At 46.8% G+C, this 22,902-nt stretch overlaps 1 protein-coding gene across 2 annotated transcripts; it reads left to right on the forward strand.

Annotated features, from left to right (window-relative positions):
- The first annotated feature begins 313 nt into the window (after nucleotides 1–313).
- Nucleotides 314–10,765, forward strand: INSIG1 (insulin induced gene 1). Of its 2 annotated transcripts, none has more exons than XM_066557783.1 (6): nucleotides 314–377; nucleotides 765–1,177; nucleotides 3,809–3,933; nucleotides 5,034–5,200; nucleotides 5,665–5,764; nucleotides 8,505–10,765. In XM_066557783.1, exons 2-6 carry the CDS (start codon nucleotides 781–783, stop codon nucleotides 8,532–8,534), a joined length of 819 nt encoding a protein of 272 aa, XP_066413880.1. In that variant the 5' UTR covers nucleotides 314–377; nucleotides 765–780; the 3' UTR covers nucleotides 8,535–10,765. The 2 variants fall into 2 exon arrangements, with proteins under 2 accessions (XP_066413880.1, XP_066413814.1); XM_066557717.1 differs by having other exon boundaries at nucleotides 342–505.
- Nucleotides 10,766–22,902: the final 12,137 nt, after the last annotated feature.

The following is a 22,902-nucleotide window of genomic DNA, read 5'->3' on the forward strand; positions in this document are numbered from 1 at the left end:
GACAGCGTCACCACCTCCAGCATCTCCATCCCTCCACCGCCCTCCCCTTCCCGCCCGGGGGCGGCGCGCATCCCCGGCGCGCTCCCGCCGCGTCCGCACGGCTCCGCACGGTCCCGCCCGGTCCTTCCGCCGCCGCCGCCGCGCTGCGGGCGGAGCGGCGGGCCCGGGAGGCGGGTGGTGTGTCCGGCACGTCATATCAGCCGCCCGCCCGCCATTGGCTGCGCCGCCTCACCCGAGCGGGGCCGCGGCCGCCCGGGGCTGGCGCGGCGGCTCCCGCGCCCGGCGCTCGCCCCGCCCGGCGGGGAGGGGACGGCAGGGGACGGGCGGGGCGGCGGCGCGGAGCGGAGCGGCGGGCCCGGCGCTGCCTGCGGCCGCGGGTAGGTCGGCGGCGGGTAACGTGACATCCGCGGCTCGGGGTTTATAAACCTTCCCCGGGGCACGGGCCGGCGGCGCTCAGCCGGCAGGGAGGCGCAGGAGCGGCGCAGCTCTCCCAACCCATCCCGAGGTGAGCGGGCGGCGGGACCCGGGGGCAGACGGACGGGCCCGGGTAGGGGGTGAACCCCGTCCCCGCGGGGGTCCGTGTCCTCCCGTAGGGATGAGGCGGCGCAGCCCCGGGGCTGCTTGGCTGGGTCGGGTCACCCCGCATCCCCCGGCGCCCCGGAGCCCGGGCGGTGCTGGAGGATGCGGCGGTGTGTGTCAGCGCGGAGGGAGGCGCCGGCCTGACCCGTTGCTCGGGGCTTTATTAGCGTGTGCCTGTGTTTCAGGACTCCGGAGAAGCCAATGCCCAGGTTGGAGAGCTGCGCCTGGAGCTGTTCCTGCACTGCCAGAGGAAGGCACAGGAGCCAGCTGGGGGACACGGCGGCGGGGCTGGCCGCCAAGGTGGGCGAGATGCTGAGCTCCTCCGTGCCGAGCCCCTCGCTGGCGCTGGTGGGTCGCGGAGCTCGCAGCCCCAGCACCTCCAGCGCCAGCAGCACCGCCAGCAGCACCAGCAGCACCTTGAACTGGAGTCAGCACCTGGTGCAGAGGAGCGTGGTGCTCTTCGTCGTGGGTGCTTTCATGGCCCTGGTGCTGAACTTGCTGCAGATCCAGCGGAATGTGACTTTGTTCCCTGACGAAGTGATTTCTACTCTCTTCTCCTCCGCCTGGTGGGTGCCCCCGTGCTGCGGCACAGCAGCAGGTGAGTCGCTGACCTCTACGGGTGATTTTGGGTTTTTCCTCATCCTCTCGTGGAGGAGGAGAGGCGGTGGGGCTGAATGCGTGACCCGTGCGCGCGGGAGCCCCGCATTCCCATCCGCCAGCGAGTGATGCGAGCTCGGGCTTTTGGGAGGGTGCGCGCCCGGCTTTAGCCCCGCGTGTGCCAGGGCCGGTTTTGAGCCGGTGCGCTCTGAACGCGGGTGAAGCGGGGGGTGTCCCTGCCTGGAAGCGGGGTTCGGGCTCGGAGTGACCGCAGCGTTCCCGCCGCTCCCGGTGCCGCCCGCCGCGCGTGGGGCTCCCGCGCTGCCCCCGCCCCGCGCGGCCGCGTGTCGGCCCCGCCCCCCCGGCGCCCATTGGCTGCCGCCGAACTGGTGAGTGGCGGGCGGCGCTCCCCATTGGCTGCGTCCGCGACTGGCCACGGGCTGGGCCACAACAAGGAAGTCACGTGCGGCGGCGTGCGCGGCCCTGTCACCGGCCCGGGCCCCACAGAGCCCCAACCGAGCCCTTCACCGGCCCCAGCCGAGCCCTGTCACCGGCCCCGGGCCCCACAGAGCCCCAGCCGAGCCCTGTCACCGGCCCCACCGATCCCTGTCACCGGCCTCGGGCCCCACAGAGCCCCAGCCGAGCCCTGTCACCGGGCTGATCCCCACAGAGCCCCAACCGAGCCCTGTCACCGGTCCAGGCCCCATAGTGCCCCAACTGAGCCCTGTCACCGGCCCGGGCCCCAACCGAGCCCTGTCACCGGCCTGACCCCCACCCCTGTCACCTTCCCGAGTCCTGTCACTGGCCCTTCTACTGTAAATTCATTGCTAAGGCTCCCAATTTGTTCTCAAAGACAGGTGTACAAATGTGCTTGTGCTACTCCTACCAAAAAGTCTAGAAGTGAGATGCTTTTTTACCTATCATTCAGTGACTTCAAATAACATGATGGTGTTCTACCAGACAATATGTGGGGCATGATAATCAGTTTAAAAAGTCACCGGCCTGGCCCCCACCGACTCTTGTCACCGGCCCAGCCCCTGCCTGCTGCCCCGTGCCTTCTTGCTGTCCCTTGCCCCGGTCACCTGTCTGTCCCCTGTCACCTGCCTGCCCCTTGCCCGCTTCATCACCTGCCTGCTCTCAGCGCCTTGCTTGCTGCTCCTGTCACCTAACCGTGACCTGTCTCCTGTCCCTGTCACCTGCCTGGCCCCTGCCTGCTGTCCCTGCTTGTCCCTTGCCTGCTGCTGGGCTCATACCACAGAAGGCTCAGGCCACAATGTGATTGTCACACCAGCTGGCACATAGTTTGTGGTTTATCATTCATAACCCCCCCCCAGTCCATGTCTAGACAAAGTTTTGGTGAAGGATTGGAGGATTAAAAAGGAGTTAAATTTTGGGGAATAAACTCACTTTAATATTTTTAAATTTTGCATTGAAAATACTTCAAACAACTCCTGCATATTTTGGTTTGATGTCTATTTGTATCACACCATGAAGGGGGTATGAATGATGAACTGTAAACTCAAATGAATAATGAACTGTGTTCATTAATGGATGAACATTAAAGGATGGTTAAAGGATGAACATTAAAGATTCATTAAAGGCTGGCCTGGGATATTCTCCAGTGAGAGTTCTCATAGTCCTGTCTCAGTTGGATTAAACTTTGGAATTTAGCTGTTATCATAAGGCAAGAGTCCTGGTAGCTGGCATCAGAGTAATGAAGCTGTTTCAGAACACGTCTGTCTTGGAATAGTATGTTCTCTAGCTGTCTTAACATAGCATTTCTTACTCCTAGGAGTTTAAGGGATTAAAAAAAGAGCAGGAAAGGAAATTAATAAACATAGAAGTTGCACTCAGTAAAAGCAGCATGTCTAACCCTGGAGTTGGTGACAACTCAGGGAGTTGCAATCCCTAGAAGAATGAAACTCTGGTGTTCTTGCCAGCAACTGAGCTAACACTAGCCTATGTTTTTCTTCTGCAACCAACTTTCAGACTGATAAAGGCTGAAAAATGCCTTATGGAGATAAAAACTTTGTCTGGTTAATTGTGTGAGTATCTATTTTTCCCTGATATAAATAGACTGATGGCAGCTGCTTGTTTAAGTTCAGCTCTGCTTCTGTTTGGTATCAAAATTCATCTGACATGGACAGGAGCCCTGGGCTGACTTACAGCCCGGCAGAAGGAGAGAAAGCAGCTCTGCTAATAAACTTTTAAGTCCATGCAAATATTTAATTCAGGGCCTGATTCACAGCTGATGAATCATGTTCATAAAGCTGTCAGCCCTGCACGTGAGCAATGAACACAGATTCCACTCCTGGCAAAGCTTTTATTGTGCTTTGCTTTTATTGGTACAAGCCTTTGCTCAGGATGTCAAATGGCAAATCTCTTTAAACAAAAGGAGCATCAAGTCAGATACCTTAGCAATGCAATATATATTTAGAGGTTCAAAGAGCTGGGCTTTTACTTCTTTAAAGTAGAAAAGGCAGGTAATAATTGTGTTTTCTTCATCAGGCTTACAGCAGTGTCATGAGCACCTTGCTCATTTCTCAAGCACTTTTATGCCAAGCTAATATTTAGTAATATTGGAGTAATCCTTGCCTGGCAGCTGGTGCAAGTGTTGTTCCTTCTCTTGCAGCTGTGGTTGGCCTGCTGTACCCCTGCATCGACAGCCACCTCGGGGAGCCCCACAAGTTCAAGCGGGAATGGGCCAGCGTCATGCGCTGCATCGCCGTCTTCGTGGGCATCAACCACGCCAGTGCTGTATCCTTCAGCTAGTGTTTGCTCCCTGGGCTCAGCAAACTGGCTCTGCCACTGTCTGGGGTCTGGGGGAGGATTGCCAAGGTAAGGGTGGTGCTCCTGGCAGAGAAAGTCTGTGATGTAGGAATGGGCCCCCTGTTGATGGAGTGACAAAACTCTCCTTTGTCTGCTTAAAAAGGAAAAAAGCACAGAAGTCGCTCTCCTCAATTCGGTAAAAAAGACACCTCAGAGGACCTGGGGGACTTCACCTCAAACTTAAGGATAGCCAGTTGGACAGGAGCCAAAAAGCCCTGCCTAAGAAATTCACTAGAAAAAGAAGAGAACAAAGGAACTAATGGCTTTTGTGGGGTGTTTTACCAAGAGCAACTCTTGCTCCTCGCTTGGGTTTTCTCCGTAAAAAGTTTTGTTATTTTGTCTATTAATAAAACTTTTCTGTTTCCAACACTTCCACAGCAGCCATCCTGCTGATTTTATGCCTTCTAAGGTAACTGAGCTCTCTTGGGTGTGATATAAATCTCCAAGAGCTTATAAGACCTAGCTTGAAGAGACCATATATCGCTGTGACACCTGCTGTAGGCTGCAGTGGCTACTGTAAGATGTGTAACACAGCTCACTTAAAGTGTTAGGGGAGGGGAGAGGGATTGACATCGTGATATATCTTGTATAACTGCAAGCATGACAGTGTAAACTGTGTTGTTTTAATCTACATCTAAAAGTTAACACAACTAACTAGTGATTTGATAGTGAGGAGCACAAAATAAGTGTTCTTTATGTTAAAAATATGGTGGCTTGAGCAGAAAACCTGGATAATCCTGCTCACTTAGGTTACTTGAGACAAAAATCCATCTAAGTTAAATGTTTCAAAACTAGCCTATTCTCTAGATGCTCAGTGTGACAAAAATTGATGTTGACTTTGCAGTCATGCTCCAGTCAGAGTTAACAAAAGCTATGATTGTTTGGCAGGTATGAAAACCAAATCCTAAATGTATTGTGTTTAAAGACAGAGATTTGGGCTTACTTTCGGTTTGAATTCTCCCTTGTTCAGTTTCAGCAACAGGATGTCTACAGACTTAAAAAGCACTGTCCTTAACATCTTTTTCCAGAAACTAGACTTTGCAAACAACATCCAGCTGTCCCTGACTCTGGCAGCCTTATCACTGGGGCTTTGGTGGACATTTGATCGTTCAAGAAGTGGTCTTGGTCTTGGAATAACAATAGCCTTTGTAGCAACACTGATAACCCAGTTTCTTGTTTATAATGGCGTTTATCAGTAAGTTAGCTTCTAAAATACTATTTCAATTCTGTTGTCTTAACTAAAAGCATGGGTGCACATGAACTGGAATTTAGTTGTTAATATATTGGGCACATTCTTGCAAGAAGATGTTTTGTTTGTCTAAGGTAGTGGTCCAGTTGTTCCAAATGCCCAGACTGAGAACTGTGGGTGGAAGATGGGGAGCACTGGGATTAGGATGTGTGTTGAAATGGTAACACCTCAGAAAACTGGAATTCTGCTGGCTCTCAGCAGAGTGAATATCTAAACTTTACTGGCTAGGACGTGGGGGTTTAGAAGCTTGTGATTTTTACAGACTTCATTTTGGTCTCCCAGTTTTTGTTGGTTTTTTTTTTTTTTGTTTAAGTCCGGGGAGAGAATTCTGTAACATCTGGTTAAGAGCATGTAAGATGATGAAAGTTACTTGTCTCTAACTTTCTAACTTATTCCCTTTTCTTCACTAGGTATACATCCCCAGATTTCCTTTACATTCGTTCTTGGCTTCCGTGTATATTTTTCTCAGGAGGTGTGACTGTAGGAAACATAGGACGCCAGCTGGCTATGGTAATTACTGCATAATTACTAGTTTCCTTAACAATCCAAATGCCTTCCATTGTTGTCAGTCCAAGAATAAACTATGCCTTGAAGGGTATGACTCACAAACTGTCAGAGTTAAATAGATGTATTCCTAAGAGCTGAACTGTAAGCAGACAACCTGTGTTGCCAGTAGAGTGGGTATTGTCTTAGTAAGTGTTTGAATATCTTTTGTATTTAACTTTTTCCAGTGGCAGCATAAATAAGACTGGAATCAGTGCATTGCTCCTGCTCAATCAGTATTTATAATTAACATTTAGGGTAGCTGGAGAACTGAGACACTGCTGGGCTTTCTCTAATTATTCATGCACAAAAGTATATATAGGGAAATGTCCCTATATAGCATCAAATTCCACTGCTCCAAAATCAAATATTCTCTTGCTGGTTACTTCAGACATGATTCAAGTATCACTGCATATATAAAGGGATAATATAAATTGCTGTCTTGTTTGCCAGGTTCTTAAGGAATTATTTCCTTGTGGCACACTGAAGAGTAAACCTGGCTGTGTGTTTGCACATCAGGCTAAGGCTTGGTTGTGAAAGGTGTTCTGACACTGATGGATAATAATAATTAATGTTGTGTTGATTTAACTTCTGTCTTCCTTGTAAGTCCTGTGTCCTGGAAAACACCCTTCAAGTTAACTTTCCTAAGGCTGCTGTGGTTTAGGTGGCTTCAATTTTTACTGAAGGAAGGGCATTTGAGGTTTTTTAAAACACAAGTTCACCACTCCTCTTTCAAATCTCACTGATGCATACAATCAGCATTTGGGTTTATTTAGGACTACATGTATGGGGGGAAGAGGAAGGCTAATTTCTCTTTTTAAATTTGCCACTCACATTAAGTGGAAACCATTAACTGAATTGTGTTGAAGCTTTGATATTGCAGCAGAGTCTCGAAATAAAATTATAGTTGGTTTTATGCTACAGTTCTGTATTTCACACAGTCCTTTCCAGTTGCTCTGCTGTTCCTGTTAGAAAGCAAAGGAAGGCAGCCTTAAACTAGAAAGAACTAAAATGAATTTAGACACATAGAACTTTTTCCTTTGCTATTGTTTCACCTGGCATCTCACCTGAGTGTAGTGAAAATCAGCCTGGATCCTGCAGTTTGTCATCTTCCTTTAAAGAAAGGGGAAAGTAGGCAATGCAGAGCTTTTTATTCTAATTATTTAGAAGTGTCTTCTCATGTGTTTTACATTGCCATTACTTAGTCAGGAAAAGCTTGGGGAAGTGCAGCATTTTCATAGGAACACTTCTGCAAGTCATTGTGAAGCATTGTGTGCTGGAATTCCCAAGAAGTAGGGTCTGTAATTCAGTCAACCACAAGTTTCTTCTATAGAGGTAATTCAAAAGTCCCAGTCTGTTTTGTCAGCCATTGTGGTTGTGGCAGGAAGATGGAATGTAGCATTTTTTTAACCCATACTTGAATTAAACAGTTATTTCTCTGGCTATATGTGCTGATGCTCCTCTTAGAAAGCAAAGGAAGACAGCCTTAAACTAGAAAGAGCTAAAATGAATTTAGACACATAGGACTTTTTCCTTTGCTATTGTCTCACCTGGTATCTCACCCTGAGCTCTTGGCTGCATGTGACAGATATTTCCAGAGTAGAAGGTGGCACCCGTGGAAATGAGTGGAGTAAAGTTGCTTTGCTTCTTCCTCAGCCCCTGTCTAGATTTTCCAGTTAGAAATGAAAAGTGAAATGAAAAGTGTCCCTAAGATATCTCCTCCCATGCTGATAAATGTTAGCTGGGAGATCCTTGCTGCTTTCCAGTCACTTGATTTCAAAGGAGCTCCCAAAGTGCAGTGTGACCTTTCAGCAAGCCTGCTGTCAGCAGAGACCTTGGGGTTTTGTTTGGCTTGTTGGGATTTTTTTGCCACCACTTGAGGATGAAGTCCGGTGTTTTCTTTTAGTAGGTTTTATAGCAAAGGAAGAGGTGAAGGTGCTGCTGCTGCCATCAGTTCTTTCTGCTCATTCTGACACCTAGAGTTGCTCAGTCAGTGCTCATCAGCTGGGTTAAGTGGGTGGCAACACTTCATTTTTGAGTTGTAACCATCTTTCTCAGCATCTGACAAAGTAGTGTGGTATTCAGAACTTGGGCCTCACAAATATCTATTGTGTACTAGTGCTAGAGGCTGGAGAACTGAGAATGCATTCAGTACTTGAAAATATATTTGCATTTTGACCTTAGAAAGAGAACAAGTTACAAGCTTTGTTTCAAAGAAAAATGGGTTAAATATCTTATAGTGACATATTACTGCATTCCATACTAGAAAAGAGAGTTAGGAAGAAATGAGTAAGTCTCTGATACCAGGCTTTGACTGGAAAATAAAGTAGCTTGTGGTTAAAGGCAGTTTGAAAAAGGGCTGTTAAACTGAATTAATGGCTGTTAAGTGAAGCATTGAGTACCTTCTGCTAAGAAATAAACTGAGATAGAGAGGAAAGATAACAAAGTCTTATAAAAAGCCATGCAATTGGCAGATGGATTTTTCAGATGCACTGATTGAGGCAGCAAACACCCATAGTGATTTTTTTTTTTGTCCACAGTTAGGGAGCACGTCCTTGTTAAGCTTTTAAAAGAAGCCATGCTCTCCAGGTCATTGTCAGCCTAACTGGAGTTACTTTACTATTTAATAATTGAAAATACTGCATAATGTAGTCACTTATCAGATGACATTAAAACCTAACATGTGTTTGATGTTTTTTATCCATAGGGTATTCCAGAGAAACCACACAATGACTAAGCCTTTGAAGAAGAATACCCGGTGCCAGTGTGAAAGCAACTTTATGAAGATGTGTTCCTTTCTAAAACTGAAGATTATTTAGAAGAAATAATCTCTTTATGGGCTCACTGCACAAATGACTTGTGGGGAAAAAAAATTTATCCACTCTTAGAATAGCCAAGTGAAATTAACTGCTTGTCTTGAAATCTTACCCCGATTTACCACATAAGCATTTGCATATGGCTGTTCTCTGGAAGAGTTTAACACCAAGTGCATACAACTGTTCAGGCTAAGTGGCAGTTTTCCAAGTATTAGATTCCACTGTAAGTTATTGAATCAGCTGCCATGTTTTAAAGCCTTGAAACTGAAATTTAATTACAAGCTCTTGTATCAGTGCCCAAAGGAAGTAGATTGATGGTGCTTAACAATGATGAAGTATGGTTTAATAGGAATAGTATTTATCCAAATCTTTAAAAAATAGGGTTATTTAAAAATAAGAGTGATCAAAACAGATTAAAGGCATTGCACTAATGCTTTTAGGAGTCTTATGAAGGAATCATGCCCTTACTTGTAATGCTGCATTAAGTTTCTGTCTTTGACAGTGGAGAGGGTTTGAGGGATGAGAGGTTGGAAGCCTTAGCTTGGAATTTCTAAATTACTTCAGTATGAGAAGTGAGCACAGGAGACAATCTTGTTCAAACGTGAACCTTTATCAAGAGATTCCAACTGGAAATTTCATTACTCCTGAGGCTTGCAGTTAGATTTGCAAGAATCAAGCTCTGGCCACAATTCAGTAAGAAATCTCAGTGTGTGTGACTATGCCTGCTTAATATTAGACCCCTGCTTCAGTGTCTCACCAAAGGACATCTTAAATATCTCAAATGTCTGATGTCACTGAAAAACCATGCATTCCATGTCAGTGCTTGGCCATGGAGCACGTGCCCCCAAGTTCTTTGATTTGTCATTTCCTCCTAGAGCTGTCCTTTGAATCCGGGTTTGGACTGAAATGATTAGAAAAAGAATTGGGCCTCAAATGTGATTTAAACTGTATGTGAAGAACAGCAAACAGCTTGTTTTCTAAGTTCAGTTTCTGAAAGAGATCACTACTTGTTTTTACACAACCCTATAGAACTTGCAATCTGTGATTGCCTTCTTAAAAACAAAAAGTGCTTATGTCACTACATTAAACATTTGGTGTTTCTTAATACATAGTTCTGGTGAGCACAACGTATTCATTTGATAGCTTAGACCACAGGAGACCTAAATAGCAAGTATTAGGTCTTAAAAGTTGAAGTGCAATGTACAGTAAGTCTGAGCCTCAAGTTCTCTTCAATATCGATCATTTCTTATGAGAGATTAAAGAGAAAAGGGTTCTGAGTTCATTTCAATGCTGCATGGAGTCAAATGGAGCAATAATTTATTTAACTAGTACAGCTAGTTTTGTTGTATCTTACATTGAACCCAAATTTTTAGAAATACTCCAATTTTGTGGTTATGGTGTACTTGTAAACTTTTATGGATTTGCCTTTTTGTATTATGCAATTTTTTTTTTTGTTGTGTTCTTTTCCAATCTTACATGGCTTCAGTTATAGTTAGAGGCTTCAGTTAAAGGTTGAACCATCAAAACAGAAGTTGAGGCCAGGTCTCTGTTCTGGCTGTTTTCACTCTTCTAAGGGAATGCTAGCAACAAAAGTTTAGCACAAAGTCTATGCTACAGAGCAGACCCCAATTCTAACCTTACTTTGGTGTAAATCAAGAGTAATTTCATTGATATAAGATCCATCCTCAAATGTTCAAAACCTAAATAATCAAATTTTATAGAACTACTTGAAGAGACTGGAACAGGTTCAGCTCAGCTGTTTAAGGAGCTGCTGCCTTGCTGGAGATACAGCTTTGTAATCATCTTGAAACCCATTTCAAAGTGTTTTGAAACCAGATGTAAGTAAAGCTGGCAGTGATCTCTATGGATATTTGATAGAGAAGTATCTCAGATTTATTTGTAAAGACTGAAACTAAATCTGTACCTGTTAGAAATAATACAGCCAAAAACATAAGTCAAAAGTTCATTTTTTGCCAATACTTCTGAGTATCTTAACCAAAGTGATTTAAGTTTGGAAGAGGTGGGGAGGGGAGTGAAGAAAATTTGCACTATTCTGAATTTGAACACTTAAATTCTCATTCTTACTGGTAAGTTTTCAGCGGTGTGTTTGGTTTTACACTTTTTTTACTATTAAAGTTTTAAGATCAAACCATGTTTGCCTTGGACTCTCTGTGCTGGCATTATGCAGGAATCTTTCTTGAAAAGGACAGTTGTTATGGTTGCATAACAAATATTCAGTCATGCATATGCAGTGGTTTTAAAAAAAAAATCCTAAACTGAATTTGGCAAGATCAGCTTCAGCAGGGGTTGTACAGTTGAAGAAAAACAGCCTTGCTATTGTAGCAGGGAAGCAGAGTAAGTGTGTCGTGGTTTTGTGCTTTAAAGTACAGAATTTTCCTGCCATTGTCTTCCAAAATGCTGAAATTCATAATCTGAAACAAAATATGGAGGGGGCAGGGTAAGCATGCAAATTCCTGCTGTGGTTTGGTTGTGTGCAGCAGTGGTTACTAAAGTCTGAAGCATCTTGAAGAGTGCAAGCTAAGAATGAGCTGCTGAGGCTAAGCAACTCTAATTGCAGCTCACAATTAAGACCAAAATTCTTCAAGTTTAGTGCACTTAAGTGTCTATTTTAGACTTCTAGAAGTTGCTGCACTTTCAGTGGAAACAGTAGAATGACATTTTGGTCAATTTTCAGTTGGCATAGTTGAGGAAAGCTTCATTAGGAATTTCTTAAATATTTTAGCTTGAATAGCCTGGGTTTAACTTCAGTGTAGCAGCTGAGGAAGGAAGTGTTAACAGCTCCAATCTGATGGCCCAGGTTCTCCAGCTATATTGATTTCCCTGAAACTGCACTCAAATTTTGTGAAAAGGAATTAAATATATATTTTTATGTATGTGAATACATATATATATATAATATATATGCATACATATATAGATGTGTGTGTATATATATACACATGTATAATACGTATGTATGTGTGTATATATGTGTGTATATATATTTATATATATAAAGTGGTGAGATACAGCCTGGTCTTGGAGAACTAAAGCATGATGGTCTTTTGAGTCAGGAACAGGTGTACGAAGTTTATAAAGGAAAAGAAAACCTGCTCTTCCCAGCAAGTGGGATGATTTGACGTGTGCACATTCCTGCAGATCCATCCTGTGGCTTGTGCAGCCTTTGGCTTTAATCATGGGGATTTGCAGGTGCTAAATTAGCCACAGGAGGGCCCATGGTCTGTTCTCTGAATGCAGCAGGAACATATTGAGATGAATAATGAAATTAGGTCTCAATTGCCTTTACTGCACATCAGAGTAGCTCCAAAATTCATGAGAACAAAGCATTACATGCTGGATTAATTGAACAAAGCATACAGGTGAGAGCTTTTTGAGGGTTCTGTCTTGGAAACAGGTGAGAGCTGTGGGTGACAGTGGGTTCTTTCAGCTAAAAGGCCAAGAAGAGCTCCTATAGATGGATAATGATGATTTCTCTGGGCAGTGAAATACCACAGGAGCTGCCCCATGCATAGTTTGGAGGCCTCATGTGTTTAAATTCTTACATTGTGCAGTGATAATGTTGAGCCTTCATGGGCTGCAAATGGGGACAGATGAATTTCATGTTCCATAAAGCCTCATGTGAGGCTGGCTGTGTCACAGGAGAGTCTGTGGATTGTGATGATGCTTCTGGCCTGCTGCAGATAACTTTCAAACCCAGGATTCAAAGTACATATGATAATTCCTATAAATAATGTATTACTACCCAAAAACACATAAAAGGTCAGAGCTTTACTGAGTTTTAGTCAGTGAATTCTTTTCTTCAGCTGCAAATTATGCCTACTCTATTTCATTGTCTTCTTTGTGTGTTCAGTAGCTTGACTGCTATTAGATTTTTATTAAATACCAGAGAAGTGCTACAGAGGTTACATGAACTTGCTGTGTTTCCTAAGAATTAAAACATCAGCTACAAATCAGCAGAATTTAAATACAGCTGCAGCATTTTCTCTCAGCTCAGTAGCTGGCATGGGGCTCCCTCTGGCAGCCAGGTGAGTATTCCTTGGGTTGGGGCTGGGCAGGGGAGGCTGTGTGTCTCTCACTCCTATAAATGCACAAGGAGTTCATCCTTTTCAAGGTGTCTTAGATTAGAGGCCAGAAAATTAAAATAAGTTAACCTGGACTCAGAAGTGAGTCAAGATCACATCCAGTAAGGGCCTGTGAAAGAAAGGCTCACTGAGATGCTCCTGGGGAAATGTAAATTGTTCACATGTGACCATGGAGTTCAAGACAGGTCTTCTGGCTGTCCTGGCTGCATTTTGAGTTTCATGATGCTGTAGAGACCATAGAATCATAGAAATGTTTGGAGTGGGACCTTAAGGACCATCTGGTTCCAAACCCCCCTGCCATGGCAGAGATGTCCCAGGCTGCTCCAAGCCCCATCCAGCCTGGCCTTGAGCACTGCCAGGGATGGGGCATCCACAGCTTCTCTGAGCAACCTGTGCTAGATAAAATCACCAAGCACACAGTTTGGGTCAGCTGGAACACTTGTTACCACCTTGACATGCACTGGTTTGATTCTGACCTTTGAAAAGTGCTCCAAGTTGTCTGACAGTGCAATGCTTCACCTCTTCAAAAACCTAAACCATGCTTTTTTATAAAAATGAAATGAGAAATTTCAATTTCCAAACATTCTTCCTGGTAGTCTTAATGTTGCAGAAATGTATAAGAATGTGTTGGTTTAGGAATTATCTTTTGTTTTGACAAATCTGCATTTTTTGGCCCAAAATAAAGGTTTTTATAAAAATTTCTGATCACTTTAGGTATCACCTTGCTTATGCACCACCCTCATCAATCTTTTATTTTCTGGCCCAGGGTAATCACTTTCTTCTTCCTTCCTACCCTTTGTTGTTTAAACAGCTTCTCTAGGCTTTATACTTCATCACCTTTCAGGCCTCATCTTCCTCTCTGCCACCCCAATAGGGGCTTGAAAGGCAGCAGGTACCTGTGCTGGATCTGCAGTCTGCACGCTGCACTCTCTGCACCTTTTCATTCTCAGACATTACTCAGAACTTATTCAAGGATTTTTTTTTTTTCTGTTTTCTTGCCTGTTTCTGTCAGAAACTCCTTCTACAATAAAAAGTCAGACTGCTGGAAGGACCAGCATCCCCCATCTCAGCACCTGGGGGAGCAAGCAAGGAGCTGTGCTGTCCTGCAGAACCTCTGCCTTGTTCTGACAATTGCATTTGGGGAGACAAAGTTTTATGTTTAAAACCATCAAAACAACCCAAACAAACCCCAAGTTTTTCTCACCTGGCTCAGAAGAGCAGCCTTGCAGTGCCAGCTGTGTCACTGCCATGTGGTACTGGAGGCTGCTGGGGTTTTGAGCAGCAGCCCCTGCAGATGGGATAACTCTGGATCCTACAAGCCATCACTCAGGTTTTAATACCTGTGTTACAAAAAAAACCCAGCTGCTGGTGAGTTTAACACTGGGCATCACTTGAACAGATGTCATCCAAAAGCAAGAGAAGCTGTCTGTGATCCCTGATCACCCCTGGTGTGCAGCTGATGGCCCAGGCTGGAGGGGTCTGTGCTGCTGAGCTCTTGCACCAGGACCCTCTAGCACAGAGCCTGGGCACTGTGTGGGGCTGTGCTGCAGGGATGAGCAGCTGGATCTGGTTTCTCCAGGAAATCTGCTGCTCCTGGGCTGCTGGAAGAGGTGACACAAGCTGATGTAGGAGGAAGGTGCAACACATCCCTGCCAGCATCGATCAAGCCACTGCAAATTTTGCCCTGCAAGGATCAGACAGAATAGTCCAGAAATCTCAGGAGGTGCAGAGGAAATAATCTCCAGGAATACATACCCTTCTGACAAACCCAGCTCTAGCAAAATAAACAGGACAAAAATCAAAACTCCAGGGGCTCTTTTGGGCAGCAGAGACCTTGTCCAGACAAGCAGAGCTCTGTGCAGAGCTCTGCAGCAGGGAAATTCTTTGCAACATTTCTCCTTGCTTGGCTGAAGCACACAGACAGTGCAGTCAGTGACATCCTCACCCCAGAAAGGATCCAAACACAGCTGAGCTGAGGTGCAGCACAGGTGAAGTCAGTGGGGCTGGAGATGTGCTGAGCATCACGAGCAGCTCCAGGGCTGGAGCTCTGCTCCCAGCCATAGCAGGGCAGCAGAGACTGTCACTGCTGAGGGCTGGAGGTCAGACATGAATAATCCTGCTACCAAACCTCCCACAGGTCACCTTCCAAGCACCTTGCTGGAATAGTTAAGTAAGAGTGAATAAAAACATCAGCAAAAGAGCCACACTCAGTCGTAAGCACCTGAGTTATCAGCTCAGTGGAAGAAGATAGCAATGGTGTCTAACAGCATAACCAATCCTGATCAGTTTACTCAGAATTTTAGCAATTTTTTGGTCTTTTCATGCAGAGAAAACACCTGGTATCACCAGGGCACATCCTGCTGCCACTTGTCTAGGTTTAACTTCACCTTTACTCCCACAGGTTGTGGTGCTGGTGGGATGGGAGTCCTACCACAGCACAAATGAGTCTGTACTGAGCACAGATTGAAGGTACAACCTGGGGATTCATTATTCTCTTGGTGAAACTCAGCTGCAAAGGATAAACATTCCCATAATTGGAGACACCCCAGGGTATTCAAAGTAACCCCTATAGGATGGTGGGTTTGGCACAGGAGACACACAGCCTCCAAAACTGGCAGCTGAAGACCACAGAGAGGATGTGAGACATCTCAGGATCAGGGAATCACTTTCACTGGAATTACATTTAAGGTCATTGAGTCCTGCTGGTAACCCAGCACTGCCAAGCCCATCACTTAAATCCTGTCCCTAAGTGCCTCAGCTACATAGAGACCTCCAGGGATGGTGACTCCACCACTGCCCTGGGCAGCCTGTTCCACTGCTTGACAACCTTTAAGGAGAAGAAATTTTTCCTAATATCCAATCTAAACTTCCCCTGGCTCAACTTGAGGCAGTTTCCTCTCATCCCAAACCAAAACAGCAGGATGCTCAAGGTTTGAACCCCACCTTCAACCTTCACTAATATGGGAACCAAAGACATCCATCAGTGCTTATGATGAGAAAAAATGGGGTTTGGGGGTTTTTCCCAACAATCAAACATTGGAAGTAGACCATGAAGCCAGCAATGGTCTGGCCTCAGCATCATCACAGCCACAACTCATTGTCATGGGAAGGATCACTCTCCTGGAAGGTGCAGCCAGGTGATGGAAGTTTGAATGCAAAGTTCTGAGGTCAATAGAACAAGCAGCCTCACACAGGAGCTGGTGAATAATTCCCATCAGATCTGAAGTGGGATTTGGGGAAAGAACAGCTGCATTTGTCTGCCTGCTCCTTGGGCATGTTCCACCTGCTTAATTGAAGGCAGGTCCAAGTGAGCCATCTGTTGACCTGGTTGAGGAATCAGAGCTTCCCACTAATTTAAAGATAATTCTTACAGGTTATTAAAGGCCTAGAAGGAAAGGAGAGATGGATAAAAAACAACAGTAAGAAGCTTTGCCTCAGAGGCACAGGTAATATCTGTAACAGCTGCTCCACCCTATGCCTTAGCTAATTGTTAAATGAATCACCCTGGCAAAAGAAGCATTAATAAAGGGAAGCGAAGACTGAACATCTGGAAAATAATATGAAAGGGAAGAATTTTCATATTTTGGAACTCCTTGCTGGGTGGGAACTGCTTGGGGAGACAGCTCTAATTGCTTGTCTGAGAGAATGAAAAGTGAATCTATTCCCAGTCTGAAATCAGCACAGTCATTGTGAATTCCTCTCTGCTCTCCTGTCCCAGTGCCACAGCTCTAACAGGGGGCCCTGACCTGCAAATATCAAGACAAGCTCTTCATCTTCTGCTCCTTGGCCAGACAGCAATGTGCACCACAAAGGCAGGGGTGTGCCTCCTCAGGAGCTGGGTCCAAGCTCAGAAGCTGTTCCCAGCAGCCCAGTGCAGGATGCACTATCAATATAAGTTTATTCTGGGGGCACCATTCAGTCCTGGTGCTGCTGGGTGGTTACCATTTGATAAACCAGCTTTCTGCCTGAGGCTGTCAGGCTTTCCTGGCAATGGCTGTGGGGCAGGAGGGGAGAACACCAGGCCTGCTGCTGTTTGCTCCTGCTGTGCTTTGCAACTCTTTGCTGGATACAGGGAGCTAGAGGCATGGCAAATTTCTCTCCCTGCAGAAGAAGGACATGGCCAACACACAGCAGAGTCCTCTGTGCAAGCCCCCTTGTCCAGCACAGCAAGGAGCTCTGCAGAAGGAGCCCTCACCACAGTCTGAGTCAGACCCTTCATGATTTGACACTGGAAACTGGACTGGATGAAACTCTGGAACGTTCTTGGGTCTCATTCAGCTTCGGTAAGGAAACCAAACCAGGATACCACAAATCTCTCTGACAGTAGGATGCTGGGATTTTAGCACACACCTGGAAAACAGATTGCGCTGCAATACCTGTGCACTAATAGAGTCTGACTGGGTTTGGCTTTTCTGCTCACCATCTCCTGCTTACCATTTCCTCACAGAAGCAGCTCATAGTGATCATGATTCTTCTACATTCCCTCCATTTGGTCTTCTTGCTCTTCTGCCATTCTGCAAGTTCTCAGTCTCTTGTCTTGGAGAAGAATCTCCTTCATGCAACACCTCAGAGAGCACTGTGCAGCCAGGTCTCCAGCCAGCAGAGGCAGAGCTGGTGTCTGCACAAACCAGTCCTGGGCAGCCACTCCCCAGGGCACGTGTCCAGCAGGGCACAGTGGGTCTGCAGCAGGGCCATGGTGAGGGCAGGGGAGAGAAGCAGCCCTGAGCCAGGGCTCTGCAGCAGGACAGGCTCACAGCTCTCTCATTTCAGCAGGAGTGTAAAAGTCTGAGCCACTTTTCTAAATAGAGCCTAGAAGTAACTCAACTACCCTCCAAATGTAATGCTGCTCCCAGGCCAAGCTGCATGGCATTGCCAGTGGTGTGTCACTCCCTTCCAAGCCTTTCATTTCCACCTGCAAAAGGAATGGGAAAGGTTTTCAGTATTTTACCTTTTCATTGGTGTAGGTGAAATGCCAACCTGAGCACGGGCAGAGCTCTTAGGTGTCACCCCACTCCTAAGGTCCCCAGCACCACATGGTCCCAAATGTCACCACCCCTCTGAGGACCCTGTTCACTAGCTGAACACAACTCTTTCTGCAACTGGTTTCTCTTGTCTACTTCTCCCTGATGCTATTCTGGAATATCTCAGCATGTGAATCAAATTTGCAGGCAGGAGACCTGACACAGGGATGTGCCACCACCTCCATGGCACAGAATGTGCCACCAGCTCCCTGACACAGGGACGTGCCACCAGCTCCATGGCACAGGGATGTGTCACCAGCTCCCTGACACAGGGACGTGCCACCAGCTCCATGGCACGGGGATGTGCCACCAGCTCCCTGACACAGGGATGTGCCACCAGCTCCGTGACACCATGTGGCACTCAGGAGGGCTGTCCAGTGACATGGAGCAGGGAAGGGCTCTGCTCAGGGCTGGAGAGGGACACAGCACCCCGGGCACCCTTGGGTGCAGGGAGAGAGCAATGCCACTGCACCACAGACAGTGCTGAAGCAAAAGTGGGGGGGTTGGGGCTGGGCAGGAGCGTTCCCAAACATCCACACAAGGATCCTAAAGCATAATTATGAAATTTTAAAAAACAACTTGACGTTATAATTATCAGGGTTCCTGGAGGAGCGGCGTAATTGAATTCGAGGGTGTCTCGCTCTCATTGCAGGCACTAACGAGAGAGCGGCTCCGCTTCCCCCGCAGCCTTCCCGGAGCCCTGCAAAGCTCGGGAGACACCCAACAATTCAATTATTGTTTCCCTCTGGAAAGCAGATCATTTTAGACACGCGGCCAGCTCTAATTACAAAAGGAGAGGGGGAGAAAATATTCTTGTGTCCAAAATTATTTGACTCATTAAAAGGATTTCTTTTCTGCCAGGCCTGAGTTAGAACTCCGGTGGAAGGATGGGAAGCAGAGAGGAGCAGCGGCTCTGGCAGGAAGGAGCGGCGCCCCTGCCCTGCAGCAGTGTCCCCTGTGCTCGGGGGCAGCCCCTCCAGGTCCCCCTTGGCCAGGAAAAGCTGTTTTCCATGCAGAAGGAAGCCGGGGCTCCAGGCAGGGCTGCTCAGAGCTCACACAGACCATGGGTGTGTGAGGAGAGCCGGGGCTCGGCCGCAGCTGCGGGAATTTCCCTCCTCCCTGCCCTCCTCGGCAATGATGGCATGAGGTCTTTCACTCAAAAGCTTCATTATGGTGCTGTGGTTTTTCGGTTTTTTTGCCCCCTCAGATTATTTTTAAATGCTCTTTTGTAGTGAAAGACGATTTTGTGTAGGGGAGGTCCCTTTTCCAATTAGCAGTAATTAACTCATCTGTAATGGGTTTTTTCATAGCCCTCCATTTCCTGTGGCGGGGAGAAGGCAACGGGCAGAGCTGCTGCTCTGCCCCAGGATGGATCAGGGCACTCCAACCCTCCCAAGAAAACACTTTAGAAGGGATTTTCTTCCATTTGGACTTTTTAAAAAATATTATTTATAATTAAAATAATGCCTTCATAGGCTTTACAGGGGCAATGCTGCTGCCCAGCGTGGACAGCTTGGGCAAGAGAAGGAGATTCTGGGCAAAAGGCTCCCAAATCACTGCATGGCCTCATCCCCAAATCCACATCTTCCCTCCTCTCCAGTGCAATGAAATGAATTCCAGCGTAATGTTTATGGTTAATTTGAAATCTAGCACTTGTTAGCTAATCCTGTTAGTAGCTTGCAAAAACAAGGGATCCCTTGTATAATCAGTAATTATAACAGGCGTTTTATGTTAAATTATATCTAATAAGCAAGACAAAAAGAGAGATGAGTTCTCAGATGGAGCTTTCCTCATTAAAAAAAAAAAAAATAAAAAGAGGTAAAAAGTCTTCTCCATGATGAAATTACACACCTAGAGGGGAAATTACAAAAAAAAAAAAAAAAAAATTAACTGATGGATGTCACAGCAGTGTCACATCAATAAGTTTGGGATGGCAGAGCAGAGTGTCAGGGGGTGGGAATTCGGAGTGGTTTCTGTGCCCCCGGCCGCCTCCGAGGGCTGAGGAGCTGCGGATCCCGAGGGCAGGAGGAGGAGGAGGATGAGGAGGAGGAGGAGGAGGAAGAGTGTGTGTAGCCCAGGGCAGAGTGGTGCTGCCAGGGCCCCGTGCCCGGCTCTGCACGGACGGTGAGCCCCGCTCCGTGCCCCGCATCCTGCGCACCTTTTTGGGGCAGGAGTGCGAGAATCAGTGAGAAATGGTGCCCCCCCCCAAAAAAAATCAAAAAATTTAAAAATTAAAAATAAAATTTAAAAAAATTAGCATTAAAAATATACAGCCCCTCCTGCTGCACAGAAAAGGGGTTTGTGCCCTGAGGAGCAGCACCCACCCCCAGCCCGGGGGGCTCCCCCCGGCTCTCCCGCGCAAGCAGCCGCGGGTGCGCACCCTCAGCTCCGCGCTGGGGGCTCCTCTCCGCGGGGATCCCTTCACAAAGACCCTTTTGTCTGGCTGCAGGGCCACCGGGTTCCGCGGTTTATTGGTTGTAATGACTGATGGAAATAAAAAAAGGTAGGGGGAAAAAAAAAAAGTAAAATAATTTTTTTAAAGAATTAAAAATAAATGTAAAAATAAAAATAAAATAAAATAAAATAAAATAAAATAAAATAAAATAAAATAAAATAAAATAAAATAAAATAAAATAAATAAAATGTGAAATCCGAGCTCCGGGGCAGGCTGGAGCACGCCCTTCTCTGCAACTTTTTCCCCGTCTGAAAATCACACTTCCATTAAACCGTCCCCTAAAATGTGACATTGTTTAACTACCGGAGTTATTGTAAATACGTTTAATCAAATAGACTCTTGAGGAAATCTCCCTCCATAAACACGGAATCTTGTCCTTTAAACACGTGTATAATCAGGAAATCTAATTAAAAGCTGATCGGAGGGCCGCGGCGGGTTAATTCTGCGCGGGCGCGGGCGGGATGCGCGGGTGCCTCCGCTCGGCTCCTCCATCCTGGATGGCAGATCCTGCCCGGATCCCAAACACCGCGTGTCAGGGCGAGAAGCAAATGTTGTTTTAGCAGGAAAGTAGTAATAACAAAGCCATTTATGCAAGCACATTAGAGCGGCCGGAATCCTGCCTCTTAGTTAAAATTTTTGAGCCAGAAAATTAAAAACAAATATTTAAACTCGCAATTTTCACACACACACAGACACACAGACACACACACACACACGCACGCACGCACGGGAAACTTTCCGCATGCATATGGATGAAGCCGGGCCCGCGCTCGGGAGATGGTTTAATGCGCTTTGGGATAAATTCATGGGTTTTTGGGGCGATCCCGTGCGGGGACACCGCGGGAATGAGCGGGGGGACCGTGGAATTCCAGGGGGATGCGGGAATGAGGAAAGGGAAAGGGAAAGGGAAAGGGAAAGGGAAAGGGAAAGGGAAAGGGAAAGGGAAAGGGAAAGGGAAAGGGAAAGGGAAAGGGAAAGGAAGGAAGGAAGGAAGGAAGGAAGGAAGGAAGGAAGGAAGGAAGGAAGGAAGGAAGGAAGGAAGGAAGGAAGGAAGGAAGGAAGGAAGGAAGGAAGGAAGGAAGGAAGGAAGGAAGGAAGGAAGGAAGGAAGGAAGGAAGGAAGGAAGGAAGGAAGGAAGGAAGGAAGGAAGGAAGGAGAAAAATCAAAAAGAAAAAGCAAGAAAGTCAAAAGAGGGTTGGGAAGACAAACATCAGGCAGGTTGGCTGACTGGGTTTGGCCGAGCACGGCGGGTTTGGGTCAGAGGGGCCGGGATTGGCACCGGGACGGGCTGGGCACCCCCAGCTGGGCGCCCTCCCGAGCATCCCATTGCAGTGCCCGCATCCCTCTGTCACCACAGCTCTCCTGCCCTGACGCTTCTCCCCCCGCACACAAAATCTCTCACATTTATCCTCCTTTATTCCCCTCTTTTATTTCCCTACCGTCAATTTGCCAACCGAGCATCATTTCTCGGTAAAATTCAATTTAACGAGCGCAGGCTGCATCGAGCGGGTCCTGCCGCAGCGGGACGGGGCATTTGCCGGGGCCGCCGGTAATTGCAGCTTTTTGGGGGATTTGGGAGATCCTCAGCATCGACAGCCACTGAGTGTCATTTCCTTGGCTCGCTGGGGAAGTATGTGGAAGTTATTTTTATTGATGTGTTCCTGGTAGATTGTTTTGGCAGTTGCGATTTCCGTGTGACATATCCAGACTCTCCTCCGAAAATCGCAAAAAAAAAAAAAAAAAAAAAAAAAAGAAAAAGAAAAAGCGCCTTGACATTTATCCCCAGCTACTGCTGCTGCTCAGTAACGTTTAATTACAAAACTCGGCTGCGATGCCAGCCTGTATTGGTCATTAGGAACCTTTCTTAAAACCTTGTCAGCCCGCAATGAGAAACAGATTTAATGGAGGCAACCACACAGATCCCGGTCTGCCAGCTGAAACTGAGACTGAGCAAAAGAGGATAGAAATGCCAAAAAAGCCACCACGTTCCCTTCCTAGCAACCAACTCTTTAAATTTTTTACACTTTTTTTTTTTTACCCGTTCCTGCTCTTGAAGCTGCCTTTGAGGAACTGGGCAGGATCTTTATTTTCAGGAGGTATTTTGGGGAGAGAGAAATAAGTTTTGCCCGGGGGTGTCGCTCGCGTTGGTTTGGCTGGATTTGTTGGTCGGGGACATTGAGGACATTCTTTTGGGGAAAGAGGCGATGAGAGATAGAGACGGCCCGTGGCGACCTCCCCCGTGTCCCCGGTCCCCTCCCCGGTGTCCCCGGGATCCCCGGCTGTCCTTGCAGCGAGGGGACGCCAGGGGGCAAGAGGCGTTCACAAAGGCTGCCTCCCTTCATCCCTCCATCCTCCCATCCCTCCTTCTCCCCATCCCTCCATCCCTCCGCGTCTCCATCCTTTCAACCCTCCACCCTTCCGTCCTTCTCTCCCCTCTCTCCCACCAGGAGGTATCATCATCTCACAACGGCAAAAGTCAGGTTTCTTATTAAAAACAAAAGGGAAAATATCCCACAAAGTGGTCTAAATTCCCAATATGCCCCCCCAGCCTTATCTCCACGTGCACCTCGTGGGCACAGCGGCGCTGCCCGGCGCGCAGCACAGCCAGGCGGAAACAATATCCAGCAGCCTTGTAAGGAGCGGCAGAGTTTATTTAAGCCAGCTATTAATCCTACTTACCTTGCCGCTATTTGGACCTAATCCTATTTCC

Source organism: Molothrus aeneus, chromosome 1 (assembly GCF_037042795.1).
Source record: "Molothrus aeneus isolate 106 chromosome 1, BPBGC_Maene_1.0, whole genome shotgun sequence".
Taxonomy (NCBI): domain Eukaryota; kingdom Metazoa; phylum Chordata; class Aves; order Passeriformes; family Icteridae; genus Molothrus; species Molothrus aeneus.

Bases quoted from the DNA above. Each gene is read 5' to 3' on its own strand.
- INSIG1 (XM_066557783.1), top strand. From the start codon at position 781: ATGCCCAGGTTGGAGAGCTGCGCCTGGAGCTGTTCCTGCACTGCCAGA. The intron at 3,934-5,033 runs GTATCCTTCAGC...ATCTTTTTCCAG, and splicing joins GCATCAACCACGCCAGTGCT to AAACTAGACTTTGCAAACAA. The intron at 5,765-8,504 runs GTAATTACTGCA...TTTTATCCATAG, and splicing joins TAGGACGCCAGCTGGCTATG to GGTATTCCAGAGAAACCACA.